General features: G+C 35.8%; 1 protein-coding gene across 2 annotated transcripts in view; it reads left to right on the forward strand.

Annotated features, from left to right (window-relative positions):
• LEPR (leptin receptor) overlaps nt 1-25,235 on the forward strand; it is a 70,027-nt gene extending 44,792 nt beyond the window's left edge. Inside the window, exons 9-18 of one of the 2 annotated variants that reach the window (XM_023549498.2) lie at nt 1,720-1,919; nt 4,182-4,330; nt 5,795-5,954; nt 6,067-6,149; nt 8,576-8,792; nt 9,443-9,625; nt 11,632-11,727; nt 13,914-14,019; nt 15,123-15,198; nt 23,480-25,235. In XM_023549498.2, the coding sequence (XP_023405266.1) occupies nt 1,720-1,919; nt 4,182-4,330; nt 5,795-5,954; nt 6,067-6,149; nt 8,576-8,792; nt 9,443-9,625; nt 11,632-11,727; nt 13,914-14,019; nt 15,123-15,198; nt 23,480-24,307 (2,098 nt within the window). In that variant the 3' untranslated portion in view covers nt 24,308-25,235. Of the gene's footprint in view, nt 1-1,719; nt 1,920-4,181; nt 4,331-5,794; nt 5,955-6,066; nt 6,150-8,575; nt 8,793-9,442; nt 9,626-11,631; nt 11,728-13,913; nt 14,020-15,122; nt 15,199-20,204; nt 22,659-23,479 lie in introns of those variants that run through there. The other variant, XM_023549499.2, reaches the window with a different exon arrangement.
• Nucleotides 25,236-26,117: the final 882 nt, after the last annotated feature.

Below are 26,117 nucleotides of genomic sequence, written 5' to 3' on the forward strand. Positions count from 1 at the left end.
TCTAATAAGGAGTAATCGGTGCTTGTTTATTTTTACTCTTCCCTGTTTTAAAGAGTTCAAGGCATCTTCCTTGTAATATTTGCTTCTCTCTACAAAGAGTTTTATATGAAATAACACCTTGATTAGAAGATACTTTTTTTTATTTTTGAAATATCCCATAATAGTTTTCAAGTATGTATAGTGCTTTCAAACACTATGCCCTGGTATATTTGTATCTGTGTTGGAGATTTTCAATTTGTATAACTTGTGTTGGTTCATTCTTAAAATCTAAAATTTTCTACTTGGAAAATAAATTTATGCCCCCAATACGGTAGACTGAATTCTATTCCTAATGTTACCAGTCTATTTGTATGTTTAAAAAAAAAAAAAAGGGCAATTTCTGCATTTCTCAAACGGGAATAATAGCTGCTTTCATCCTACCTGATATAAGTAGTTTTAAATGGATGGAGTTTAATGTGTTTTTATTTTCCTTCCATGACATTTTCACATTGAAAAGGTATTTGGGTTTGTTTGTTTATGGAAACTACATAAGCTCTGTGCCTCATTTATCTAAATAACATTTACTGAACCATGAAACTAGCTACCTATACTTGGGCAAATTTCTTAACCACCCTAAGCCTCAATTTCCTTATCTGTAGAATGGACAGAATAATAGGATTTATAGGGTTTCTGTAAGAATTAAATGATATATTTCATTTGGTTATAATTAGAAGATATACTTTATCATAGTAAGCATTCAGGAAATGCTGGTTGCTGTCATGGTACTGATGATGATACCTTTAGATTCCAAGTGAATTATTACTGTGTTGCTATATAAAGTTGCTGTTCTTATTTTCTACAGGTAGACGACCCCTCATCCCTCAGTTATTCCCCTTACCCCCATGCCCCTACACACACCCATGATGGTAATTTTCAATAAATAGGGAAAAGAAAAAAAAAACTGACAAAAAGCTTGAAAAGGAGAGAAAGACTTAGATTTTTTCATCTCCTTCTAAACTCCTCACGTCTACCTCTATGGGAACAGTTATTGCTACTTTAGTCATTTAAATACCATATAGTGAGTGTCGGAAGAGCTATTTCAAAGAAGATAAGTGCTTTGTATGTTCTGAGCTGGAGTGTTGGTTGGGACCCACCTATAAGAAAAGCTTTCTTCTCTGAAAGTATGAATAATATGATTGACTCTATGGCTCATATATGTATTTAGAGTTAGTAGTATTCTAATTATATTGCTTTAACTAGAAAATATTAGAACAGTGTCAATCTGTCTTTTCTTATCAATTACATTCTCAATTTGTAGTGGAATTTAATCACCTATTTAATGTGTAAGGAATTTGCCTTTTTCTCTGTCTCAGGAATGCCCCATTACTACTTTCGTTTGTACTTTAAAAACTGTTATCAGTTATGTGTAATATTAGTTTAATTTTCAAAGTGTTGTAGGTTTTATCTCTGAATTGTTATCTCCTTGTTACAGCAATGTTTTTTATTTCATTTGCATCCCCACATGTATCAAGGGCTAATATTTAATAAGGGCTACTGTCTTTTTTTATGGAAAGACATACAATTGTAAGATAGCTGAAGATTCAGTTTCTCATAAGAACATCCATTTTTTAGATGGGGCAAAGCTGTCTAATCTTTTAAGCAACAGAGGCAGTATTCTAAAAAATCCTTCTAATTGCTTTTATTAATGTATATTAATTGACTATTTTCTTACTTTTTAAGGAGCAGCCTTTACTGTTCTGATTTCCCAACAATTCATCCCATATCTGAACCCAAAGATTGCCATTTGCAGAGAGATGGTTTTTATGAGTGCATATTTCAACCAATCTTTCTATTATCCGGCTATACAATGTGGATTAGGATCAATCACTCTTTAGGTTCACTTGACTCTCCGCCAACATGTGTCGTTCCTGATTCTGTGGGTATGTCAAGCTGTTGTGTGTCTTCATTTTTATTGCCAGATCTGTGTGTAGATTGATTCAGAGTTACTGTTGTATGTTACCATTTTCCTGATCACACTAGATTTTGAAAAAAAAAAAAAAACAAAAAACTATTTACAGTGGAATTGAGAAGAAAATCAACTTTAGAAATTTTTATAGCTTGATTTTATTTAAAATTATTCATAGTACACGTTTTTAGTAATAGAAAACATTTCAAGATGCCATTTCACAAATAGGGGCAGAGGTGGTTCAGTGGTAGAATTCTCAACTTCCATGAGGGAGACCAGTCAGCACTCCTCAGGCACAGGTACCACCTGTCTGTAAGTGGAAGCTTACATTTTGCTATGATGCTTAACAGGTTTCAGCAGATCTTTCAGACTAAGGCAGACTAGGAAGACAGGCCTGGTGATCTACTTCTGAAAATCAGCCAGTGAAAACTCTGTGGATCACAATGGCACGATCCTTTTGCGTGTGGGGTTGCCATGAGTTTCGGGCCAAGTCAAAGGCAGCTGATAATAACAATAACTTGACAAATTATATCAGTCACTGTGAATGACATTTAGTAGTGTTATTCTAAATAATGGGCATCTTTGTATATTCTTTTCCCAGTATGCTTATGAAAACATCGGGTATTTTTAATCTAAAATTTCACTTTGGATATTCTGGTGTTTTTGTAATCTGAGTAATTATAACCAAGGCTTTGAATAAATGAGTCTGTGTAGGGAAGCAGGAGCTTTCAAAATAACTAAAGTGAAATGAAGAGAAAATGATCAAGGATGATGGTACCAATCATGATATTTAAAATATTCTTTTCCAAAGAGATTTTGATTTCAAAGGATTAGGAGAGTGCTTGGAGAACTTGACATGTCCCTTCAGTATCAATAGGAAGTCTTTTACCCATTCAGGATTGGGTAGCACCAGTGAAAGAGTGTCTTTGGGTACCAAAAAGTATTTTTTCAAATAATTACCACACATGTGAATTAAAATCTACATTTATCTAAATAGTGACTGAATTTGTCATAATTTTAGATTTCTTTTTTTTAATCTGAAGTCCCAAGCAATTGATTTTTTTCCCCAAACTATTTGTTTTGGTTCCATTTTAAGTGATGTTACTGCAAGTGGTTCTTTTTCCGGTGGTAAATATCTAGGCTATCAAGAAACATTGTCCCCTCTCCCCCTGCCACACACACAAATACACCTGCACACATACACTCACATGTACTATATGACGTTTGCAACATGGAGTCATTACCGTGTATTATCTGAATAAAGTTGATGTTTGGAGTTACGATGAAGTCAGGAGCTGCAGAGGCTCAGCTCGGGGGCTTTTAGTTTCACGAGTGCTCTGAGCCTTTATTATAAGGAAGAAACCGAGAACCTGTTGCTGTTGAGTGGATTCCTACTCATGGTGACCCTGTAGGACAGACTAGAACTGCCCCACAGGGTTTCCAAGGCTGGTGGATTTGAACCATTAACCTTTTGGTTTGAAGCTGGGCTGTTAACGACTGCACCACCAGGGCTCCTTATTAGGAAGAGTGGCCCTCAAAGTAAAACATAAAAACTTGGGGGAAATTTATGTAGCTTTAATGTAACTCTAAGCTGAACTTTGGACTTTAACTCTGAAAGCAGCGGCATGAAAAGTAGTGGGGAAACATGAAAGACAACCTTTTTCTTTGCATTTCCGTGATTTTTATATTAAATCTTTAAACATGTTGTGTGTATGTGTTTATATATTTATTCCTAAGAAGCTATTAAAAAAATTACTTGCTATTCAGGTCATCTTTACCTCTACTTCTGCCATCAAGAACCCATTTTCCTCAGATTACAGAGAACCGAGGCTTCACTGGGCAAGACTATTCCTGACCTTGCCCTAGAAATAATAATAGCAGAAGAAGAGTTTGAAGCTCAGTACATGTCGAAATACATGCAGTACATGTCTGTTTGCCTCTATGTAGAACAGAATTTGCTACTGGTTTTTATCAGGTGTTCAGCATGGCATAGTTTTTCCTGCTGACTGGTGGCTGTATTTGTAATCAGATCTTACAGAGTGACATGGAAAATATAATGACTTTTTTCAGTCAAAATCTTTGCAAAATAGAGATAATCTCTTTCTTATATATCATATAAAGTTGTAGGGGATCAAATGGAATAAGAATGAGAAAGTTTTGCAAAAGATATATTACTTTGTAAATTATTATTACTGTTTAAATTACTGTTGCATAATACTGTTTTGTAAATTCCTAGTGAAACCGCAGCCACCATCTAGTGTGAAAGCAGAAATTACCGTACACATTGGATTATTAAAAGTGTCTTGGGAAAAGCCAGTCTTTCCAGAGAATAATCTTCAGTTCCAGATTCGCTATGGCTTACGTGGAAAAGAAGTACAATGGAAGGTATAATTACCTTATATCGAGAAATCTCTTGAGGCTTCTCTCCAACTCATAGATCTCCAAAGACAAAACAAAACCCACTGCCATGGAGTCAATTCTGACTCCTAGTGATCCTGTAGGATAGAATAGAACTGCTCAATAGGGTTTCCAAGGCTGTAATCTTCCTGGGAGCAGACTGCCACATCTTTCTCCCACAGAGTGGCTGGTGAGTTCAGACTGCTGACCTTTTGGTTAGCAGCCAAGCGCTTAGCCACTGCGCCCCAGAGCTCTGTCATAAATCTCCATATACCCAGAATTATCTAAAATCAATTATGAAAGTTAGCTCTGTGTGTATGTATGTAGTTTAATAGGCTTATTGAGTACTGGATTTTCAGTCTTTTCTGAAGGTGTTTTCATCTCTTTTGAAGAAAGCTTCATATGTAGACTGGTCTTTTTTGGAGAATCTTTGAAACTTCTCAATAAGGTTATAGCAGATCATTTAAGCATTTTCTGTATGTCTTTTAAGCCCAAGGTGCAGCCTTTATATATAAATATATTTATCTCAGGAGGGTCTCCTTTCCTCCAGAAGCTCATTCCAGTTTCAATTCTGGCATCCTACTTTTTTATTAAAAAACCAAAATCAAAACCAAAAACGTTGCTGTTGAGCCGATCCCAACTCGTAGCAACCCTTTAGTAGAAATACTGGATGGTGATGTAATTCATCTTCAAACCTGATCACTCTTTTCAGTTTTTCTTTGGTGGCTATATTTTTCTTTGCAAAAATATGAAGACAGAACGAGAATTCAAACTATTGAACATAAAGTCAGTTATTCCTTGGCATTCTAGCTGGAAAGAGATTCTCCACTGCACAAGCCTTGTGACACATCTGAGTTAAACATGTCCTTCTCCTCTCCTGTAGCCTTAGTTCTACTTAATTCTTGTTTGTTCTACTTAATTTTGTCAATTGCAGCATCCTCTGTGGTACTCATATGGGAAATATACAAATCTTAAGGAAAACGGGATTGTCTTTTTATGGGACTTATCATGGATCCAGGGAACCCTGGTGGCGTAGTGGTTAAGTGCTACGGCTGCTAACCAAAGGGTCGGCAGTTCAAATCTGCCAGGCACTCCTTGGAAACTCTATGGGGCAGTTCTACTCTGTCCTATAGGGTAGCTATGAGTTGGAATCGACTTGACGGCACTGAGTTTGGTTTTTGGAGGTCATAGATCCAACAGCAATTTATTCTGCATTATTTTCAAGTTCAAAATCTTGTCATTAGTAAGGAAATAATAAGATAGATAAGAAAATCCTTAACTTGAAAGAACTCACAATCCAAGCCTAATATGAGTATTTCTAAAACAGAAATTCAAAGTCAGTTCCTTTAAAATTTGGAATAGTGTTAAAGTTGTTTTTTTTTTTAAGTACACTTTAGAGTGTTTAGATGCATGTGTGCAATGATTAATCTAATGCTTTGTTTTACTTTATAGACATATGAGGTGTATGATGCAAAATCAAAATCTGCCAGTCTTGTGGTGTCAGACCTGTGTGCAGTCTATGCTGTCCAGGTGCGCTGTAAGAGGCTAGATGGGCTGGGATATTGGAGTAATTGGAGTAATCCAGCCTACACAGCTGTCATGGATATAAAAGGTCTGCAGAGACTTTGTAAATGTGTCTTGAAAAGTGCTTAAGTGTATGCTTCAAATATTGCTGAGAACTGTTGCTAACACATGTACGACTTGGACTCCTTGTTGTTTTGCAGTTCCTATCAGAGGACCTGAATTTTGGGGAATAATTAATGAAGATGCTACTAAAAAAGAAAAAAATGTCACCTTACTTTGGAAGGTATTCCTGCTTTTTACGTTATTCTTCCAACTCACTTTTACACTCTTACAAGATTTATTTCATTGCCATAATACTTTCATTATTAATCTCCAGAAAACTCTGTGATCTCATTATTTCCTTTTATTTTTGAGATGCGATTACAGAGAGCTGAGTTGTGTAGTGGATGGAGCACTAGAATGGCATTCCAAATCCAAATCCACTGCCATCGAGTCGATTCCGACTCATAGCGACCCTATAGGACAGAGTAGAACTGCCGCATAGAGTTTCCAAGGAGCGCCTGGCGGATTTGAACTGCTCACCTTTTGGTTAGCAGCTGTAGCCCTTAACCACTACGCCACCAGGGTTTCACATTAGTAGACTTTAATTCATTCTCAGCTGTATCTTATTCTAGTTATACCAGTACTATTTTGGCAAAGTCACTTAAAATTTCTTGGCCCTGGTTTCCTCATCAGTATAAATGTAGGATTAGACCGAGCCATCTCTAATGTTCCTTTGAGTCAAAACATTCTATTCATATTTAATCTCAAACAAAGTAAATGTAACCTTTCCCACAAACATCTAAAACATAAGAAATTATTCTATTTGTATGGTGGCATAAACAATGGATATAATATTCAAAGATTTTAGCCTAGCAATTTTCAAAGTATTCTGTCTCCCAGATGGATTGATTTCCATCCCAAGTGAATAGATTATTTAGTCAGTAGATACAAAAGTTAAGATTGATTTGGGAATAAAACGCGAGAAGTAAAATAGCATTGTTTTGTTGTTGTTGTTGTTAGGTGCTGCTGAGTCAATTTCAGCTCATAGCAACCCTATGTGACAGAGTAGAACTGCTCCATAGGGTATTCGAGGCTTTAATCCTTACTGGAACAGATTGCCGAATCTTCCTCCCTTGGAGCTGCTGGGTGGGTTTGCACCGCCAACCTTTTGGTTAGCAGCCAAGCCAAGTGCTTAACCATTGCACCACAAAAGAAAAAAAACTACCATTTAGCTGATCCCGACTAATAGCAGCAATATAGTACTGAGTAGAACTGCTCCATAGGGTTTCCAAGACTATAAATCTGTACTGAACCAGACTGCCACATCTTTCTCCTGCGGAGCCGCTGGTGAGTTCAAACCTTTACGTTAGCAGTGGAGCACTTAACCATTGTACCACCAGGGCTCCTTATTACACCATCAGGACTCCTGAGATACTGTCTATGTCACCTCAAATGTGAAATTTAAATGTACCATGTATCTTACTTTCAACCTACCCAGACTATTCTAAGCCCTGCATGGATACATGTATATGTGTTAATTTTTCCTTTCCATTTCTGGCATAGAGTCACCTCAATGGAAGAAAAAAATTGAGAACCCCTGTTCTAGTCTATTGTATAGAGTCAAACTTTCTATGAATTTACAAAGGATTGGTAGAATTTAATCTTATCTGCAGCAGGTGAAAGCGATGGGGCAAGTGGGTATATTGTTATACCCTGAAGAATAACAGAATTAGACTAGTTAAGTATTTTATTTTGGAACTTTCAGTGACCTGGTATACTTTTTTTTTTAACTGTAGGACAGAGTAGGACAGAAATTCTGGGGGGCCATATACACTGTTCTTACATATAGATGGCCTCTTACTTGGAGTGACAGTGTATCGGGGGACAGAGGCATAGGGAGGGGTGAGGCAGAGAGGTACCCTTTCCCCTGGGTGCAAGTCCAAGGGGGTACCAGACCAGGTGCAGAATGACATTCTGAGGTACCACAAATATGAAAGGTGTCTGACTGAGGCAGCTAGGCAAGAAGGGGGAAGGCATTTCTGCTAACGAGTCACCGCTATCAACTTCCGTTCATCCTGAAATTGGCAGGGGGGTAGGATTAAGACATTGCCCCTGGGTGTCATTACCCTTGCATCACCCCTGCATGGGGACAGACAGGAATGACAAATCTTACAGGGGTGAAGATAAATGATGGTTGACATTTCCTTACTTTGTTGTTGTTGCAGAATCAAAGGGTTATCCCGTGTTTGCTTTTGAGATGGGGAAACTCATGACTTCTGTCAGACTTTTTTTTTCCTCTAGAATTACAGTGAACTCTCTTGGTAGAAAAGAGTCCTAATTGTATCCTTACTTCTTTACCTCCAAGTGATTTATTCTCTAAGGTGTAAGGAAACAACTAACAGAAGGAAAATAAATTTCCTGTGCTCCAGAGCCATCCAGAGACCTTCACAGAGACAGTTGCCAGAGGCCGGCCCCCACTCTCCCACCTCCACCCTAACAGACCCCCGCTACCCATTGCCACACCTCAGCCTTGAAATCGGCTGTGCCTGTCGGGGTCTGACCCCTATCTCCTAATGGGAAATGTATAATAAGAATCCCATGAACTGTGTTGCTGGTTGGTATAAAAAGTACTGTAGCCCTTAACCTAATCACATTTTTTTACTATAGCCACTGACAAAAAATGACTCATTGTGTAGTGTGAGAAGATACGTGGTGAAACATCATACTTTGCTCAATGGAACATGGTCAGAAGACATGGGAAACCACACTAAGTTCACTTTCCTGTGGACAGAGCAAGCACATACTGTTACAATTGTGGCCATCAATTCAATTGGTGCTTCCTTTACGAATTTTAATATAACATTCTCATGGGCTATGAGCAAAGGTAAGAAGAAGTGCAGAGTAGTAAATGTGTCTTCTTTAACGTTTAACCTTTGCAAACTCCCCGTTGCTGTCGAGTCAATTCCGACTCAGCGACCCTATAGGACAGAGTAGAACTGCCCCATAGAATTTCCAAGGCTGTAATCTAAGCAGACTGCCATATCTTTCTCCCACGGAGCGTCTAGTGGGTTCCAACAGCCGACCTTTCGGTTAGCAGCCAAGCGCTTAACCACTGGACAACCAGGGCTCCTTTTAGACTCTGCATAAAAAAAAAAAAAAAGAGGATAGGAAAATGACCAGATTCATGCTTTGAAGGCATCACTACATCAGTGAGAGAGAAGAGTTTGGAGATAATCAGAGAGGATGGTTAATAGGCTTGTGCAACATTCCAGCTGAGAACACCTTTTGACTATATCCAAAAATGTTTTTATTAACCTTTAGGTAGGATCATGTTTCTTGTACCATGCAGTCCCATATTTCTTTGCTAATATTGCTCTTGTGAAACCATAGTAATGTCTATGCATTATATTTGTTTGTGTAAATGCCTGCCTTCTCCCCTCCTCCTGTAGGTTGTAGGTTCCTAAAGGGTAATAGGCAATAGGAGATTTGCATTAATTTTGAATTTGAAAATGATTTTCCTTTTTTTCTCCTCAGTAAACATGGTGCAGTCACTCAGTGCTTATCCTTTAAACAGCAGCTGTGTGATTCTTTCCTGGGTGCTATCACCCAGCGATTACAATCTAATGTATTTTATTGTCGAGTGGAAAAATCTTAATGAAGACAATGAAATTAAATGGAATAGAATCCCTTCGTCTGTTAAGAAGTATTATATACATGGTAAGTTTAATAAGTTTCCTTCATGGATTAGTATGATACTACAGATTATTAAAATGCATAATAGAATTATTTAATGAAAACTTCAGAAATATAGATGATACTACCATTTTAACAAATTTTGATAATTTTACAACATTTAATTCTATTTCCTTTCGGTTCTTTTTTATTTGAATATTTTTATACCATTGTGATGATATCATATGTATGTCATTTGTATCCTGATATTTTCATTTGGTATTACATCATGAGCAGATTTTTATTTCCATCATAATCTTTATACTGTAACAATTATTTTTAATGATCATAATGGTATTTTATACTAAAATTTACTTAAACTACTTATTTTAGAACATTTATGTTATTTTCTGGAAACCCTGGTGGTGTAGTGGTTACGTGCTATGGCTGCTAACCAAAAGATCAGCAGTTCGAATCCGCCAGGTGCTCCTTGGAAAGTCTATGGGGCAGTTATACTCTGTCCTATAGGGTCACTATGAGTCGGAATCGACTCGGTGGTAGTGTTTTTTTTTTTTTTTAAACTTTACTTTTAGCTTTACCTTTTATTTTAATGTTAAGAAAAAATTCTTTTTAGCTTTTGATATCTACCGCCAAATTGTTTCCCCAAACTGTGTACCAACTTATAATGCCAGTAGCAGTGAGTGAGAGTACCAGGTTTTTGAAATACAAAAATATCTGAGGATCTAGGACCTGGTGACATAGGCCAGCCTAGTATAGTTATGTGCTGTTGAGTCAATTCTGACTCATAGTGACCTGTATGACAGAGTAGAACTGCCTCATATGGTTTCCTAGGCTGTAATCTTTATAGGAGCAGATCACCAGCTCTTTGCTCCTGCAGAGCTGCTGGTGGGTTCAAACCACCGGCCTTTTGGTTGGCAGCTGAATGCTTACCATTGCACTACCAGGACAGCATAACCCTCTCCAAAATAGACCAGTTACCCCAGGAGGTAAGCAAAATACAAAATATAAGTGCAAAATATTTAACCTCCAATCTGGGTAAGAATTAAGTAGAGAAGATAAGGATTTCCATGATCTTATTGTATAATATCATCCCAAGGACTTCTACTTTTATTTCATTTCAGACACATAGAATTTAGCATCAGGGTGAATAGAAACGAATTATTGATGGAGAACTATTGCCAGAGTGGTTATGCTCTGTACCACCAAACCAAAAAAACCAAATCTGTTGCCTTCCAGTTGATTCCAACTCATAGCAACCCTATAGGGCAGAGTAGAACTGCCCCATAGGGCTTCCAAGGAACAGCTGGTAGATTTGAACTTACAGCCTTTTGGTTAGCAGCCAATCTCTTAACCACTAAGCCACCAGGGCTCCGTCTGTACCATAGGGATATAGAATTTAGGCTTATGAATGTAAGAGCTTTATTCCAAAAGAGATCTATCTCTCATAGATAACACTCTTATTAAAACCACTGGTAGATCCCTTATGTGCTGCGCTATGGAGATTGCAGTCCTTCATGGATTCTAGGTTCTTAGATATTGCAAGGGAACTCTTGGTCCCCTCCTTCCACATTCTTTGTGTAGGATTGTACAAGACTTTAGTCTCCCAGCTTCCATGGGGAAACTAATTGAGCTAAATTCCTATGAAAAGGGAATATTGTTGACATTGGGGTTAAGGGGAAGAAGGTAGAGCATATTGCCCTGGAGAGAGAAATAAGAGAAAGAAACAACCCATATATGCTGAACTTGAACAAGTTGGTTGTCACTGGAACATGCCTTTGAACATGCCTTCTCTATCTGGGTAAGATTTAAAAAAAAAAACTTTTTTTGAAAATAATTTTTTGTCATTACTGGGAGAATTTGGATTCCTTAGGTTGTTTTTGAAAACTCTCTTAATCATCAGTTTCAATCCACAAACAACTAATTTGTATGTTTGCAAATATAGGAGATTCACTTTAATTTTTTTCACGTATATAGACTACTGATTAACTTAATTCAGTACAAACAAGCTACTAATATATTTTTATCTTCAGATCATTTCATCCCCATTGAGAAGTATCAGTTCAGTCTGTACCCAGTATTTATGAAAGGAGTGGGAAAACCGAAGATAATTCATGGTTTCACCCAAGGTAAAATTTCTACTTTTACTTTCTTTTTAGATAGAGGTGTGGTTTTCTAATTTGTTGATGGTAGTGTTGCCACCTGATTATCCTGCTTCTGATGAAATAACCAGTCATGTAAGGGTCCAGAGTCTTATACAGACATGTCTTGCAGTAGTTGCAGCGAGGGTACACACATGGTTCCACGGAGGTAGTAAGAAGGAAAGTAATCGTGCGTGGTGGTATTGAATTCTTGTATTAGTAAGTAAAATTTCCAGTCTTGAATTGAGTAAAAAGTTTATAAAAAAAAAAATAAAGGAAAATATACGACTGCACAATAAAATACAGCATCACAAGGATTAATTGGAAAAATATTTATTTTCTACAATTCACATAAGTGCACTGACCCAGAGTAATACATTCCCATGGCACATATATTTTGTTAGCTTTTAAAAAACTATATCAGTCTTTTAGAGACAATATTTTTTTCCATTAAAAAGTTAAACTGGAGAGATGGTTTAGAAAAAATAATTTGGTTGGACTTCTTCTCTTTCTTTTTGATTCATATTACCTTACTTGTAGTATAGTTCCCTTAACCAACATTTGGATATTGTTACTACTTCTCAAATTATCTTGAAATTCAAGAACCTAATAATGAATTTTCAAGAGAGAAAGTATTGCCTGGTTTTAGAATAAAGGTAATTAAAATATTTCATTTATGTATTATTGTTGTTAGGTGCCATCAAGTTGGTTCTGACTCATAGCAACTCTATGTACAACAGAATGAAACACTGCCCAGTCCTGCGTCATCCTCACAATCGTTGCTATGTTTGAACCCATTGTTGGAGCCACCGTGTCAATCCATCTTGTTCAGGGTCTTCCTCTTTTTCGCTGACCCTGTACTTTATCAAGCATGATGTCCTTCTCTAGGGACTGGTCCCACCTGATAACATGTATAAAGTATGTAAGATGCGGTCTTGCCATCCTTGCTTCTAAGGACCATTCCAGCTGTACTTCTTCCAAGACAGATTTGTTTGTTCTTCTGGCAGACCGTGGTATATTCAATATTCTTCGCCAACACCACAATCCAGAGGGGTCAATTCTTCTTCCGTCTTCCTTATTCATTGTCCAGCTCTCACATGCATATGAAGTGGTTGAAAATACCATGGCTTGGGTCAGGTGCACTTTACTCCTCAGTGTGACATCTTTGCTTTTGAACACTGTAAAGAGGTCTTTTGCAGATTTGCCCAATGCAGTATATTGTTTGATTTCTTGACTGCCCTTTCCATGCGGGTTGATTATGGATCCAATTAAAGTGAAATCCTTGACAACTTCAAGTTGTATTATTAACAAATATTTATTGAGCACTGTTCTAAGCACTGGAGACTGGGCAATCAACATTAAGTCTCTGCTCTTATGGAGCTTAAATTCTGGTGCTCTAGTGGGAGTGACAGACAATAAATTAATTATGTATAACAATGTCAGATAAAACAATGTCAGGTAGAAATAAGTAGAAACAAATAGTGGTGATGTTTGCACAACATAGTGAATGTGATTAATACCACTGAGTGACACACTTGAAAATGGTTAAAATGGCATGGCAAATTTTATGTTGTATATACTTTACCACAATTTAAAAAGAAAAAAAAAAGTGCTATGAAGCAAAACAAAAGTAGGATGAAGAGATAGAGTTAAGGTGTTCTGTTTTTGTTAGGATGGCCAGAAATGGTCTTTCTGTGGAGGTGATCTTGATTAGAACTCTGCAAGTACAAAGGCAAAGAACATTCCAGGTAAAGGGATATCATCTGCAAAGGCCCTGAGGAGTCAGCATGCTTGGTGGTTCAAGAAATAGCAAGGAGGCCCATGTGTCTGGAGTGAACTAGATAGAGATTGGCACATGTTGTAGACTGTGCTTAGATGGTGATGATAAGACTTTACTTGGCACTTTGATTCATATAACCCAAAAATGATCAGATGAAGAGGATTGGTAAATAAATAGTTTTGAAAAAACATTTTACTAAATTATAATAATATTGGACAACAATAATACTTTATAAAAGTGATCATAACCGTATATTTTCTTCCTCTTTTTATTTTTACATTTTTAAAGGTACTACAAATTTATAATAAAATGAAAAAATACTCTAATTTTTATACGGAAAGTGATTAATATTTCCTCAAGCTTCTGAGTTGTGTGCATTGTATTTCTTTTTCAGATGATATTGAAAAACACCAGAATGATGCAGGTCTATATGTAATTGTGCCAATAATTATTTCCTCTTCAGTCTTACTGCTTGGAACATTGTTAATATCACATCAAAGGTATTGTACTTGGTGTTAAGAATCTTCATGGCAAAAGCCCTTGAACATGTTTACACTTTGATTTGAAAACTGAATCAGAAGCATTAAAGTATTCTAAATATTTCTCTTTATATTCAGTATGCAATTAAGATGGCTTAAAAAGGAAAGGCCTACTTTCAGGAAACAGCATTTTATTTTGCTAGGATAACATAAACCAATTTTTATATATATCTGTTCAGGAAATAACAGTCTTATTATAGAAAGTATGGTCTTGGAGGCAGCAAAAATGCCTTTCAGAGCTCTGCAATTTGGGTTGAGGATTCTTAGTGGTGAAGATTGACCCGCAGTAGTGAACTCATTCATGATTAGTGGGCACTCTGCTTTTTAAGAATCGGCACTGGGTGGCTACAGACTGTCTAGTTTGTCAGGCAAATAGCCTTGAATGCCTTGGAAGGTTTTATGAGGTCACATTACTTCATGCTGGGCTGTTGGAACCAATGAGATCATTTCACACATGCCAACTCTGTATAGAAACTTTTGTCCTTTAGCAAAAAAGGAGGGGGAGGAGATTTGAGAGTTTAAATTTATCATTCAGTCAAGTGATGAGGCCACATCAAGTACAATTGTTTCTGGAACCCACTTGCAGGCCATTTAATAAAAATATATATATATTTTTTTCTCTGAGTACAGTGTTTAGCCCAGTGCCTGGCATACACCTTTCAATAAGCCTTGACTATTATGTTATTACAGTGATTATTAACTTTGGTATACATCAAACTTTAAGGAGCCCTGGTGGCGCAATGGTTAAGTGCTTGGCTGTTAACTGAAAAGTTGGTGATTCAAACCTACCAGCTGCTCCACGGGAGAAAAGACCTGATTGCAGCCTAGGAAACCCTGTGGGGCAATTCTATTCTGTCATGTAGTGTAGCTATGAGTTGGAATCTGCTCAACAGTGCACAGCAACAATATATAGAACTTTGGTGGAAATCTCCATGGTACAGCATGTGAAAATGAATCTGACCCTACGGAGGTAGATTAATTTCTAGTTTGTACAACTGTTAGCTGTCAGCATTTTTAACATTAGCGTTTTTCTCTAATTCTAATACCATGTCTATCCTTTGTAGAATGAAGAAGCTGTTTTGGGAAGATGTTCCAAACCCCAAGAATTGCTCCTGGGCACAAGGACTTAATTTTCAGAAGGTCTTTTTTTTTTCAGATTTTTAAAAATCCAGAATATTTAAGATTACAGTTTAGATCACATATGACTTCTAGTGGCACAGTGGTTAAGAGCTACGGCTGCTAACCAAAAGGCTGGTGGTTCAAATCCGCCAGCATTCCATGGAAACTCTGTCAGGCTGTTCAACTCTGTCCTTTGGGGTCACTCTGAGTTGGAATTGACTCGATAGCAATTGGTTGGTTTTGGTTTGGTATGACTTCTAGAGCCTTAAACATTTTAAAGTTTAAAAGTTCTTATTTTGTTAAATTCATTTAATGAGTCTGTTTAACCTACTCTATATTTTCAAGAATAGCAGGATGCAGGGATTTAAAAACAGGAAGAAAGAAAATTTAGTCGGTAGTTTAGCGTATGAGATCTGACAAAACACATACCTTCTTTCTGTGTCACAGTGCATGATAAAATAAATATTAGAATATTATGAGTCAAATCTGATGGAGAATATATGTCTGGATACCCATTTTTGGTATAAACCATTTGTCCTCAGGCAAAAGGTTGGAATCAATATTTTTAATCCCTATAATTATTTAAATCAATTAAAAATATAAACAACCCTATCTTTAAGCACCGTAATCTAAAAAATTCAGTTATTATAATAACACATTTATAGAGATAGCTTCATTCATGCTAAAGTACTTTATAGACAGTAAGTTAACTATGTTAAAATAATTTTTACTTATTTCTGTAATAGAATTTCTCAAAAAGCTCTAGAGTTCAACAAATATTTTATTAATTTGCATAATCTTCCTTGAAGCAAGGTTGATTCCCCCCCACCATAAACTTGGTAAAATAGAATTTAGTGTTCATGTGAAAACGGCTACACAATTTTTAAAACAATAATTATTTGGAGATTATTCCGCAGTCACAATGATTGTGTATTATTAGCCATTTGCTAAAAAGTCTTCAGTGGTTGCCTTTTAGCTACAAGATAAAGAAGAGAGTCCCCTGAGGCTGAGACTCAAATACTTCTCTCTACTATTTCTTTTCAACCTACACATCCAATTTTTTCTGTCCCTGGGTCTTGATTATACCTGTACTGTTTCCTTCTCACCAATACAGACCATTCCTCATCAACCAAGATCTTGCTGTTGGCCCATCTTTTCCCAAGGTTTCTTTTAACAAATGTAGCTCAGAACAACTTCTCCCCCTCTAAATACCTAGAGCATTTTGTTGTTTAATTTTTTGTAGATAGTGCCTTCAGTTCAAGGACTGTGGCTTATCCATCACAAATATTTGTTGAACTTCTCTGGCTATGTGCAATGTATTAAACTAGGGACTCATTAAATAATTCCTGGTAACTCATAGTACTAGTATGGCTACTAGCATACATTTATATTTGTTTATGTGTAAATCACTGTGATATATACTTTTGTATTCCTTATGATTTTTACTTCAATTCTTAGTGTCTCAGTTTCCTCTCCTATAAAATGACGATAAAAGTACTCACTTCGTAGCGTTGTTTGGGGGGGTTAAAGAAGATAGTACCTGTCACATAAGAAGGTCACAGCAAATGTTAGTTACCTTTATGTTACAATATTATTGTGTATTATTTTACTTATTTTGAATAATTATTCTTTCACTTACCCTGTGCAGTAGGTATTATTATCTTCATTTTGTAAAAGAGAAAACTGAAACTTAAGTAGTTAGCTGAATTAGGATTGGTTGACTCATTTGTCTGACTCTGGAGCCTGTGCAATAATATTAGTCCCTGTCCTCTATAGCAGTGGCTTTCAACTGTTTTTTTGACCATGACCTACAGTAAGAAATACATTTTATCTTGCAACTTAGTACACCCATATAGATATGCAAAACTGAAAAAAAAAAGTATGAAAGAGTATTTATTCTTGCTATTTTTGGTGTCCTCTATTTTTTTTTTAATTCTATTTTACTTTTGTAAAACGCTAGTTGCAACCAATTAATGAATGAACAGATCAATCAGTAAGTAATATTGTAGACAACCAACATCACAAAAGTTGAAATTGTAATCTTGCAGCAGAAGAGACAGTACCCTGTCTTTGGACCAGGCAGCAGTAGAGTTTTACCTATAATCATTCATTTTATAGAAATTTCACTTTGCCTGAGCCTGACCAACCACATGCCCATCTACTTTTCAGTTATGCCCTTACTCACTATAAAACATGGAGTTTCTTTAAGAAAAACAGAGTTGCTGATTCTTTTCAATTAATAAAACATTTATTACTCCCCTTCCTCTTCCATTATGAATTTATGCAGTAATATTTACTGTAGTTATAGTAATATTTAAGCCCTATATTTTTATTTGTCATTCATTCAGTTGTTCAACAAGCACATAATGAGTACTTATGTGTAAGGCTAGGCTGTTGCTAGAATCTGGGAAATCAGATTTTTAAAAACTTCTCCTTATTATCTAGAAATTCAGACAGTGGGATTACAGAAGTGTGAGTGGTTAGACTGAAAGTAGCTTAGATAGGACTTGTCTTCTTTTGCCTCTTTGAAATGGTTTATTCATTTTTTTTCATTTATTCATTTGTTCAATTCATGCATTCATTTGAGGGCTATTTATTGAATACCTATTCTGTGCCTGTTGCTATGCTAGGCCCGGAGGTTGTAACAGTGAGAAAAACAGAAACTTCGGAAGTGTATAGTCTAGTGAGGAAGATAAGCATTAATCAGTTTATCACAGAAATAACTCCGTAATTGTAAACTACATGTTATGAGAGAAAGCGGCCCAGTGTACTAAGAGCTTATAATGTGGGGACCGGGCTTAGTGCGTGGGTGGGGGATGAGCAGGTGAAGGTAGGAAAGTGACATTTGAGCCATGATATGGAAGGTGAATGGTCAATAACTAGGCTTTGTGGAGGCGGGTAGACTGCAGGCAGTGGGAGGTGCAAATGCAAAGCCCTGTGGAAGGCAGGAGGACTGCAGCATGTTCAGAAACTGAAAACTGCGTAACTAGAAGACAAAGAATAAGAGAGAGATTTTTTTTTTCTAATATGAAAGCTTTTCTTTAAAAAAAATCTAAATACCTAAGTAAAATTTAAAAAGCTTCACTATACCTACAATATACCTAATAATATGCCTATATCATTTCACTATGTAAGTGTATATTAATGCTAGAATAACCATTTTACTGCCTTTTTTTTTTTTCTTAACTGCATCCTTATGGTGCAAACAGTTAACGTGCTTGGCTGCTAACTGAAAGGTTGGCAGTTTGAGTCTACCCAGAGGCACCTCAACAGCAACTGGCTTTTCTTCTTTTACCTTCCTCTCCTCTATTTTCCTCTATTCAGTTGGGCAAATTGGCTTTCTCCTCAGCTGCAGCCTACACTGGGTATAAAGTAGATCTACAGCTTCCTTTGCTCATCTTTTTTTGGTCTATACTCTTTCAATTGCTTTCCATCTTCTCTGCTTGATTTATTCACCTATTTTCATTCTAACAGGGTCTCTACAGAGACTGGAGAGAAACATGTATGTTCAATCTGCCATCTTGAACCAGAAAAGCATTCCTCTATGACACTTCTCTTGATAATTTAAAAATCACAAACGTAAAGGATGAATTCTTGCTGTAAGAAAATGTATTATAGTAACTCAATAGCCTGGCCTTTTTTTTTCTAATTCAAATTTACAATGTAAAAGACTTTAACCTTTTAAAATTTGTTTTGTACCTTTTTCTTTAACATTTTTGCCTAGTCTATTATTTCTTCTTCTAAACTCAAAGGATCTGGATTTTTATTCCCCTTAAAGAATTTTGCTTAAGTGAGGGTTGGTAACATATTGTGTTCTTCTTTGATTGGCCTTTAATTTATTCCATTACTTCTCATTATTTTTTACTTATTTTACAAATGTTTTTCTCATCATCTGTATTTTATTTTATTTTGGCCAAACACTGATGCCTTGTTATCTACGTTTATGTCAGTTTTCACAAAAGCACCTTCCACTTAGCAACTTATTTTAGGAGTGCAAAAACTAAAACCAAATGGATTTTTCCTTGGGACCTGTAGATTATTCTGGATTCCTCAGCCTGCAGTAGGCCTCCAGTGAAGAAGCTTAACAACTTTGAGGACTCCCACAGCACCATCCTCCTCACAAATCTAGACCCCTGAAATTTCATTCCTCAAATTCCCACCTTGCAGAAGTGTGGAAGAGCTGACACGGTTTTAAATTCCTGATTTTGTTTACAAGTAGTTCTCTCCTCTGTGCCCCAGAATGCATATTGCTGGGCTTAAAAAAAAAAAAAAAAAAATAGAGGTATATATTTTACTCCCCTAAAATATACCTTCAGTTTTGTTTATTCTCTTGTTTTTCCTATTATTTATATGTATATTATTGGGTAACCAGAACACAGAAGAGAGTGTCCTGATGTGAGTTAATGAGCCTCTGTCCATCACAGCAAGTAGAAAAAGTGAAACAAGGAACATGTTCTCCTGCAGATTTTTTTGGATTTTTTTTTCATCTTGCATTGTATTATAGAAATGATACCAACTTAGAAAAGAGAAGACTCAAGTTAGGGCCCCACTTTGCTCTAATTAGTTGTGTAACTTTAAGCAAATAATTATAGTGGCTCTCAATTGCTTTGTCAAAAATAAGGGAGACTTAGACCAGGGGATTTCTTAGATTTTTTTTATGTTAAAAAAAAATCATTATGACAGTGATTCTGTGACTCTGTCTTCACTATTTCAGCTCTTCTTTCCCTTTATTTTTGTATTTTTGTTTTCACTGCTCTACTTTTTTACTCTTTCTTGTTCCAAACTCTCCAGTCTTCTTGTTTTACCCTCCATTTAATTTTTCCTTAAGGCATCCATTAAGAAAATGAGAGAGGTCACCTCAGGGCAAAATTTTACCCTTTCTAGGAAGATGCGTTTCTGTAATATAATGCAAGGATTTATGGTCCAGAACCGTGCCTGACAGAAAATGTTTTTGAAATCTTTTGTCTTTTGCTGAGTGATTTTTTTTTTATTTTGCTTTCTTACTTTGTTTTATTTTATCTAAACAGAGAACGAACATTCTTTGAAGTCTAATCATGATCACTACAGATGAATCCAATGTACCAACTTCCCAACTCTAGAGTATTAGAAGATTTTTACATTTTGAAGAAGGGGATCAAATCTAAAAACAGTTTTGGTTGAACTATTGAGAACTAAAATATGGTGGGATTATGATGATTTGGGACTTAAAATAGGTTTGTAAATTTGGGGTCAAGATATAGGTCTGAGTTCAGTTCAGTTTGGATGTATGATTAATTTTCGGGTCACCTAAAGTTTAAAGAGTAATACTCATGATTTTGTGGCTTGAGATTTATCATTTTTCTGCTCATAAAACATTAAAAAATATTTATGACTGTTGCTGTCATCGCATATCCTTTAGATATTATCAAGTATGTCATAGGTAATGCTGTGACCCCAAAGATGAACCCCCAAACTGCAAATGCTGACATATAACTTTGCAAATGTAATGGCTTTTTAGCACCAGAGTGCAACGGGAGAATTTAGTTTCTGTTTTTATGTCCCAGTTTTTCTGTCTTACGTTCCTTATAGATACTAAATTGATCCATTTGGGTATTCTTTTGAATGTTTTGTAGCTTTTATTTGTATTTAACTTTGGTCAATTCGAAAATTTCTGTTTTCAATAGCCTTGAAAATGGCTTAAGTGCTAACTTCCATTTAAGTTCAAAGAAAGCCAGAATTATGGTTTGTGCTGGTCACAGGCCAGTAGAAGTTACAGTTCCTATCAGGATGACCCTACACACCCAGGTCAGATTGACCAGATCAGGAAAGAACAGCCTCCAACCCAGTCTCCTTTGAAATCCTTGCCTAAATCTAATTTATTTCCACTGAACCACCCAAGACTCTGGCACACAGGAGAGCGAACAGTGATGTAAGGAAGGGAGACTCTTTGGAGCTTTTAGAAATAGTTCATGGTGAGGACAGGATTTTTCTCTCCGAAAAAAAGACTGCCTACTTGTTCTATGAATTCGGTGTACTAAATGTACTGTGTTGCTCGTATTCAAACCAAACCAAAGCTTCTGTTTGATGAATCCTAATAATTTTCAAATCCATATATATAAGTCACTTACACTGGGCTTTTATTCATAGTTTTATTTGAATGTTTTAAAAAAAAAACAAACTTGACAACAGGAGAGCATGTCATTTTTTCCCCCTCATTGACTATTAATAGATGCCACTGGAATGGGAAATCAAAGTGTGAAATTATGAAAGGATATTCTTTAAATCCTATCAGCTGAATGCATATTTAATATGTGTCAAGGCTGTTCTTCTAAAATCTCAAAAAAAATTAGGTGTGGATAATGATTGAAGTTATTTTTTTAAAGAGAATACTTTTAATAAAGGTTTATGACCCATTTATATTTCAATAATGTATGGGTGTGTGATTTCTTATTAATTATTAGTGAAATCTCCCATTTGGATTCATTTGAAGACATTTGGTTTCTTTCAATTAATTCCAAATATGAAGCTTTAGAAAGCATAAAATATGTCAAGCACATAATTTGAAGAATGTATGTGTGCCTGACTATCTACTATGGTCTATTTGTATGTAATTTTTGTTTTCATACCAATAGTATGTAATTCATTTATTTTATGATCTTAATTTATAAGTTAAGATCAACTTCATTTAAATTCTAAGACCATTCAGTGCATATATGATAGGATCTTTAAGAAAAAACAAAAGTGAGCAAACAAGTATCATAAACCTAATTATAAATCTTCAGGAAGAAAATGGGCACAGAAAGCTTTCTTTTCATACGTTACATTCCTAGAGTGATGAAAAAAAGTTGTATTAACCCAGTAATTCTCATTATGCAGTATTTTAGCATCTATATAATTCTATTACTATTATATTTAGTTTTTGATATATTTATTCTTTTATGGTTTTAATCACTAATATATTTCATTTAAGAGTTTGAAACTATGCTAAATGAATTGTATTTTTATATGTAATACATTTGCCATTATGAAGGATGGTTTGCTATGCCATTATTTCAGGTAATAAATCCGAATATATTGTATTAGTTTTAAAAATGTAAATTTCAAAAATTTTATTTTATATATGACATAAAATGAACCCATTTTCTGTACTGCATTGAGTTGGCTAGTTTTTTGTTGTTATATAGCGACAGTATTTTTTATTTTGCATTTATTTTTTCAGTGTGTTTATGATGTATCAGTTGAGCTTTTTACACTTAGATTCTTAATTTGTAGCTGCTTGGCAGGATTTTTGTTGTGATGTAACCACTGTTCCTATAAAAAATATAATGTGCATTTGTCTTGTGTATTTGTCTTCATTCCGCATGTCCCATACTGTATATTTTATTTTGAAGTTATTTATAAGTAATAGTAACTTACAAGTCTGTGATCATCTCTTTCACCATCATTGTTTTCAACAAATAATTTATATTCTTATTTTCAGATAGCCTAAAGCAAATTCTCAATATAGTGTAAGAGAGATAAGTTCTTGACAGTCACAATTATTTTGCCTTCAGATCACATCTTATTACATCATGAAATAGTTATTTTAACTATCCTTTGACATGTTGTTTTGATGATTTGATTTTATTCCAATGTACTTTTTTATTTGGAAGGCTTAAATTTTCAGTTTGTGGAAACCTAAATTTAAGGAGCCCAGGTGGTGCAGTAGTTAAGCACTTGGCTGCTAACCAAAAGCCAGCAGTTGTAACCCACCAGCCGCTATGTGGGAGAAAGGTGTGGCAGTCTGCTTCTGTAAAGGTTTACAGCCTTGGAAACCCTATGGGGCAGCTCTACTCTGTCCTATAGGGTCACTGTGAGTTTGAATTGACTCAATGGCCATAGGGTGAGGGGTTGGGGAAACTAATTTGCTGTAACACGTTAGAAATCCTTTAGAAGATAACTCTTTCATTTACAATAACTGCTGTTTATTAAGAGCTAATTATTTTCAGACACATCTAATTAATAAATGCCACACTACCATAAAGTAGGTGTTGAACACATTTTTACAGATGAAGAATGTGGAAAACAGAGAGAGAGGTTAATGTACTTTCCCATGGTCATAGAATTAGACAGACTCAAACCTAAGTCTCATTCCACTTTTAAACGCCATCTATGCTGCCTCTCTATTATGGTTTTTAATTCTGTTTCAGTCCAAAACTAGTTATTTTGCGGTTGACTTATGTCCTTTATTATTAATCCTTCTACACTTTCATTTCTTTAAGCATGCCATAGCAAAGCAAAAACGTTAATATAATTGAGCATTAAAATGTGTCTTTTCTTTTAGCCAGAAACGTTTGAGCATCTTTTTATCAAGCATACAGAGTCACTGACATTTGGTCCTCTTCTTTTGGAGCCTGAAACCATTTCAGAAGATATCAGTGTTGATACATCATGGAAAGATAAAGATGAGATGGAGTCAACAACTATGGCCTCTCTGCTTTTGACAACTCCAGATCCTGAAAAGGGTTCTGTTTGTGTTAGTGGCCAATGCCACAGTTCTAACTTCTCTGAACCCGAGAGCACCAGGATAACCTGTGAGGATGAGAGCCGGAGACAGCCATCTGTTAAATATGCCACACTTGTCAGCAACTCTAAATCAAATGAAACTGATGAGGAGCAAGGGCCTATAAATAGTTCAGTCAGCAAGTGCTTCTCTAGCAAAAATCCCCCATTGAAGGATTCTTCTTCTAGTAGCTCATGGGAGATAGAGACTCAGGCATTTTTAATATTATCAGATCAGCATCCCAATAGAATTTCGCCACAGCTTACATTCTTAGAAGGATTTGATGAACTTTTGAAACTGGAGGGCAAGTTCCCTGAAGAAAATGATGATGAAAGATCTGTCTATTATTTAGGGGTCGCCTCACTCAAAAAAAGAGAGAGTGGTGTGCTTTTGACTGATGAGTCAGGAGTGTTGTGTCCATTCCCAACCCACAGTTTATTCACTGACATCAGGATTTTTCAGGACAGTTGCTCACATTTTGTAGGAAATAACTTCAGCTTAGGAGCTTCCGTTAAGAAGACGTTTGTTTCTTACATGCCTCAATTTCAGACTTGCTCCACTCAGACTCAGATGATAATGGAAAATAAGATGTGTGACCTCACTGCCTAATGTCACTCAAAAAACCATTCAGCTTTATGGTATAATGAATCATATGAAGTATAATATATTCCATTATAGTTGTGGATAGGGGAGAGAAAAGAAAGCTGTAAGACTTGAATTTGAAAGTGACTGTTCCAAAATTAATGGCCCTCTCTCAGTAATATAGACAAAGAATGTAAGAAAGCCCTCATGAGTCTAGCAATGTAGACAGACTCTCTAATAATTCTTTTTATAAGCCAGAGCAGGAAGGTCTCCAGTGGCTTGTTTCTAGCTAAAATCAAGCTCAACAAAAAAAACCGTCTTTTGTGAACATTTGTTCTGTGTAGAAAGAGATGAAAGAAGACTTCAAACACCTATGAGCTGTAACTTTGTTTCAGGTGTGTGGTTGTTTTACTTTGAGTTGTATTTGTTTTATAGACACACACATACGCACACACACACTCTATATCTAATTGATATCCTTGTACATTTTAAAAGTATGTGATGTGTTTGTATTTTGTGCTATCAGACTGTGATTTGGAGTTATTTCATTTCAACAAACTTGCCTTGAGCACTTACTGTGTGGTAGGTATTCCACTACATGTTAAAGAAAAAGAGAAGATTTAGCTCTGGTCTAAGGAGATATACTTGTGAAGAATGACAGTTGTATACCAAATCTAAGGTACCTATACACCATACGATGAAACCACCTCTTAAAATGGCAAGCCCTAAAACCGTTATTTTGATGGTGACATAAACACTTTTGAAAGCATACTGTCTACCTTATTCTCCTCTAGAAAAGATGTTGAAATTGTCACTTTTTCAAAGAGTTAGGTTACCAAATACCACTGTATATCACTCTGGAATCATTATCTTCCCCATTCATACTTCTCTGGACATTTTTTCTCTCTTATTGATCATTCTCTCTATATATATGTATATACACCTACCACTGTGCTAAGGCTTCACATACTTTTAATACACATTTAATATAACACACAGTTAATCATTACAATAATTATATGAGGTGTATACTACAATTATACCCTTTTAAAAATTGGGTGATCAAGTTATTTGCCCAAGTTCATGAAGTTAGTGGGTGATGGGCCAGAATTCAGATTTAAACTCAGATCTTTTGAACTCCAGTGATTGTGTTTTTAGCCAATGCCTTATATTGCCATCAATAACAGAGCTGATTTGTAATCAAATAAAGTATATTAAGTATGAATATAATATTGGATGAAAAGTTAATGAGAATTACACAGATTTTATCCTTATCTTTATAGACTTAAAATCAGTGCAGAAGTTTATTGTTTCAGCATTTGGTGTGATAAGAAAACTCAAAAACATCAGACTGGGCAAAAAGTAAATCAAGAAACTTGCAGTTAATTGTTCAATGGCAAGAAGGAAGGGTTTCAATATTATCTGTATCATCAACATAAATAGTTTAGTGCTCAGAAATATGCCTGTTGGTTGCTAAACATCACCAAGGTTTCATATTTAGACTAAACTGAGAGAAGATTCTGCTGATTTGACTGTTCCCCTAAATAAAGCTATGCCTCATCGCTCTTTCAGTCATGGCCGTATGTATAGAGAAGCTCTAAACAATGACAAAGATCCCAGACCCCAGATGATAAATCTTTTCACATGTCATGATCATTTGTGGCTCAGAAACCAATAAGCCTGCTACATGTCATAGTGTCATTGACATGTCTCAGGATCTCACAGACTCAACTGATGACCCTCTACGAGAGAGAGGTAGAGGGCTCATACCAACTAACCGAATAATTAGTGTGATATGAAAGCCTTAGTTCCGTGCAAAGATAAATGGAGAATACTT

Source organism: Loxodonta africana, chromosome 3 (assembly GCF_030014295.1).
Source record: "Loxodonta africana isolate mLoxAfr1 chromosome 3, mLoxAfr1.hap2, whole genome shotgun sequence".
NCBI classification, from domain to species: Eukaryota; Metazoa; Chordata; class Mammalia; order Proboscidea; family Elephantidae; genus Loxodonta; species Loxodonta africana.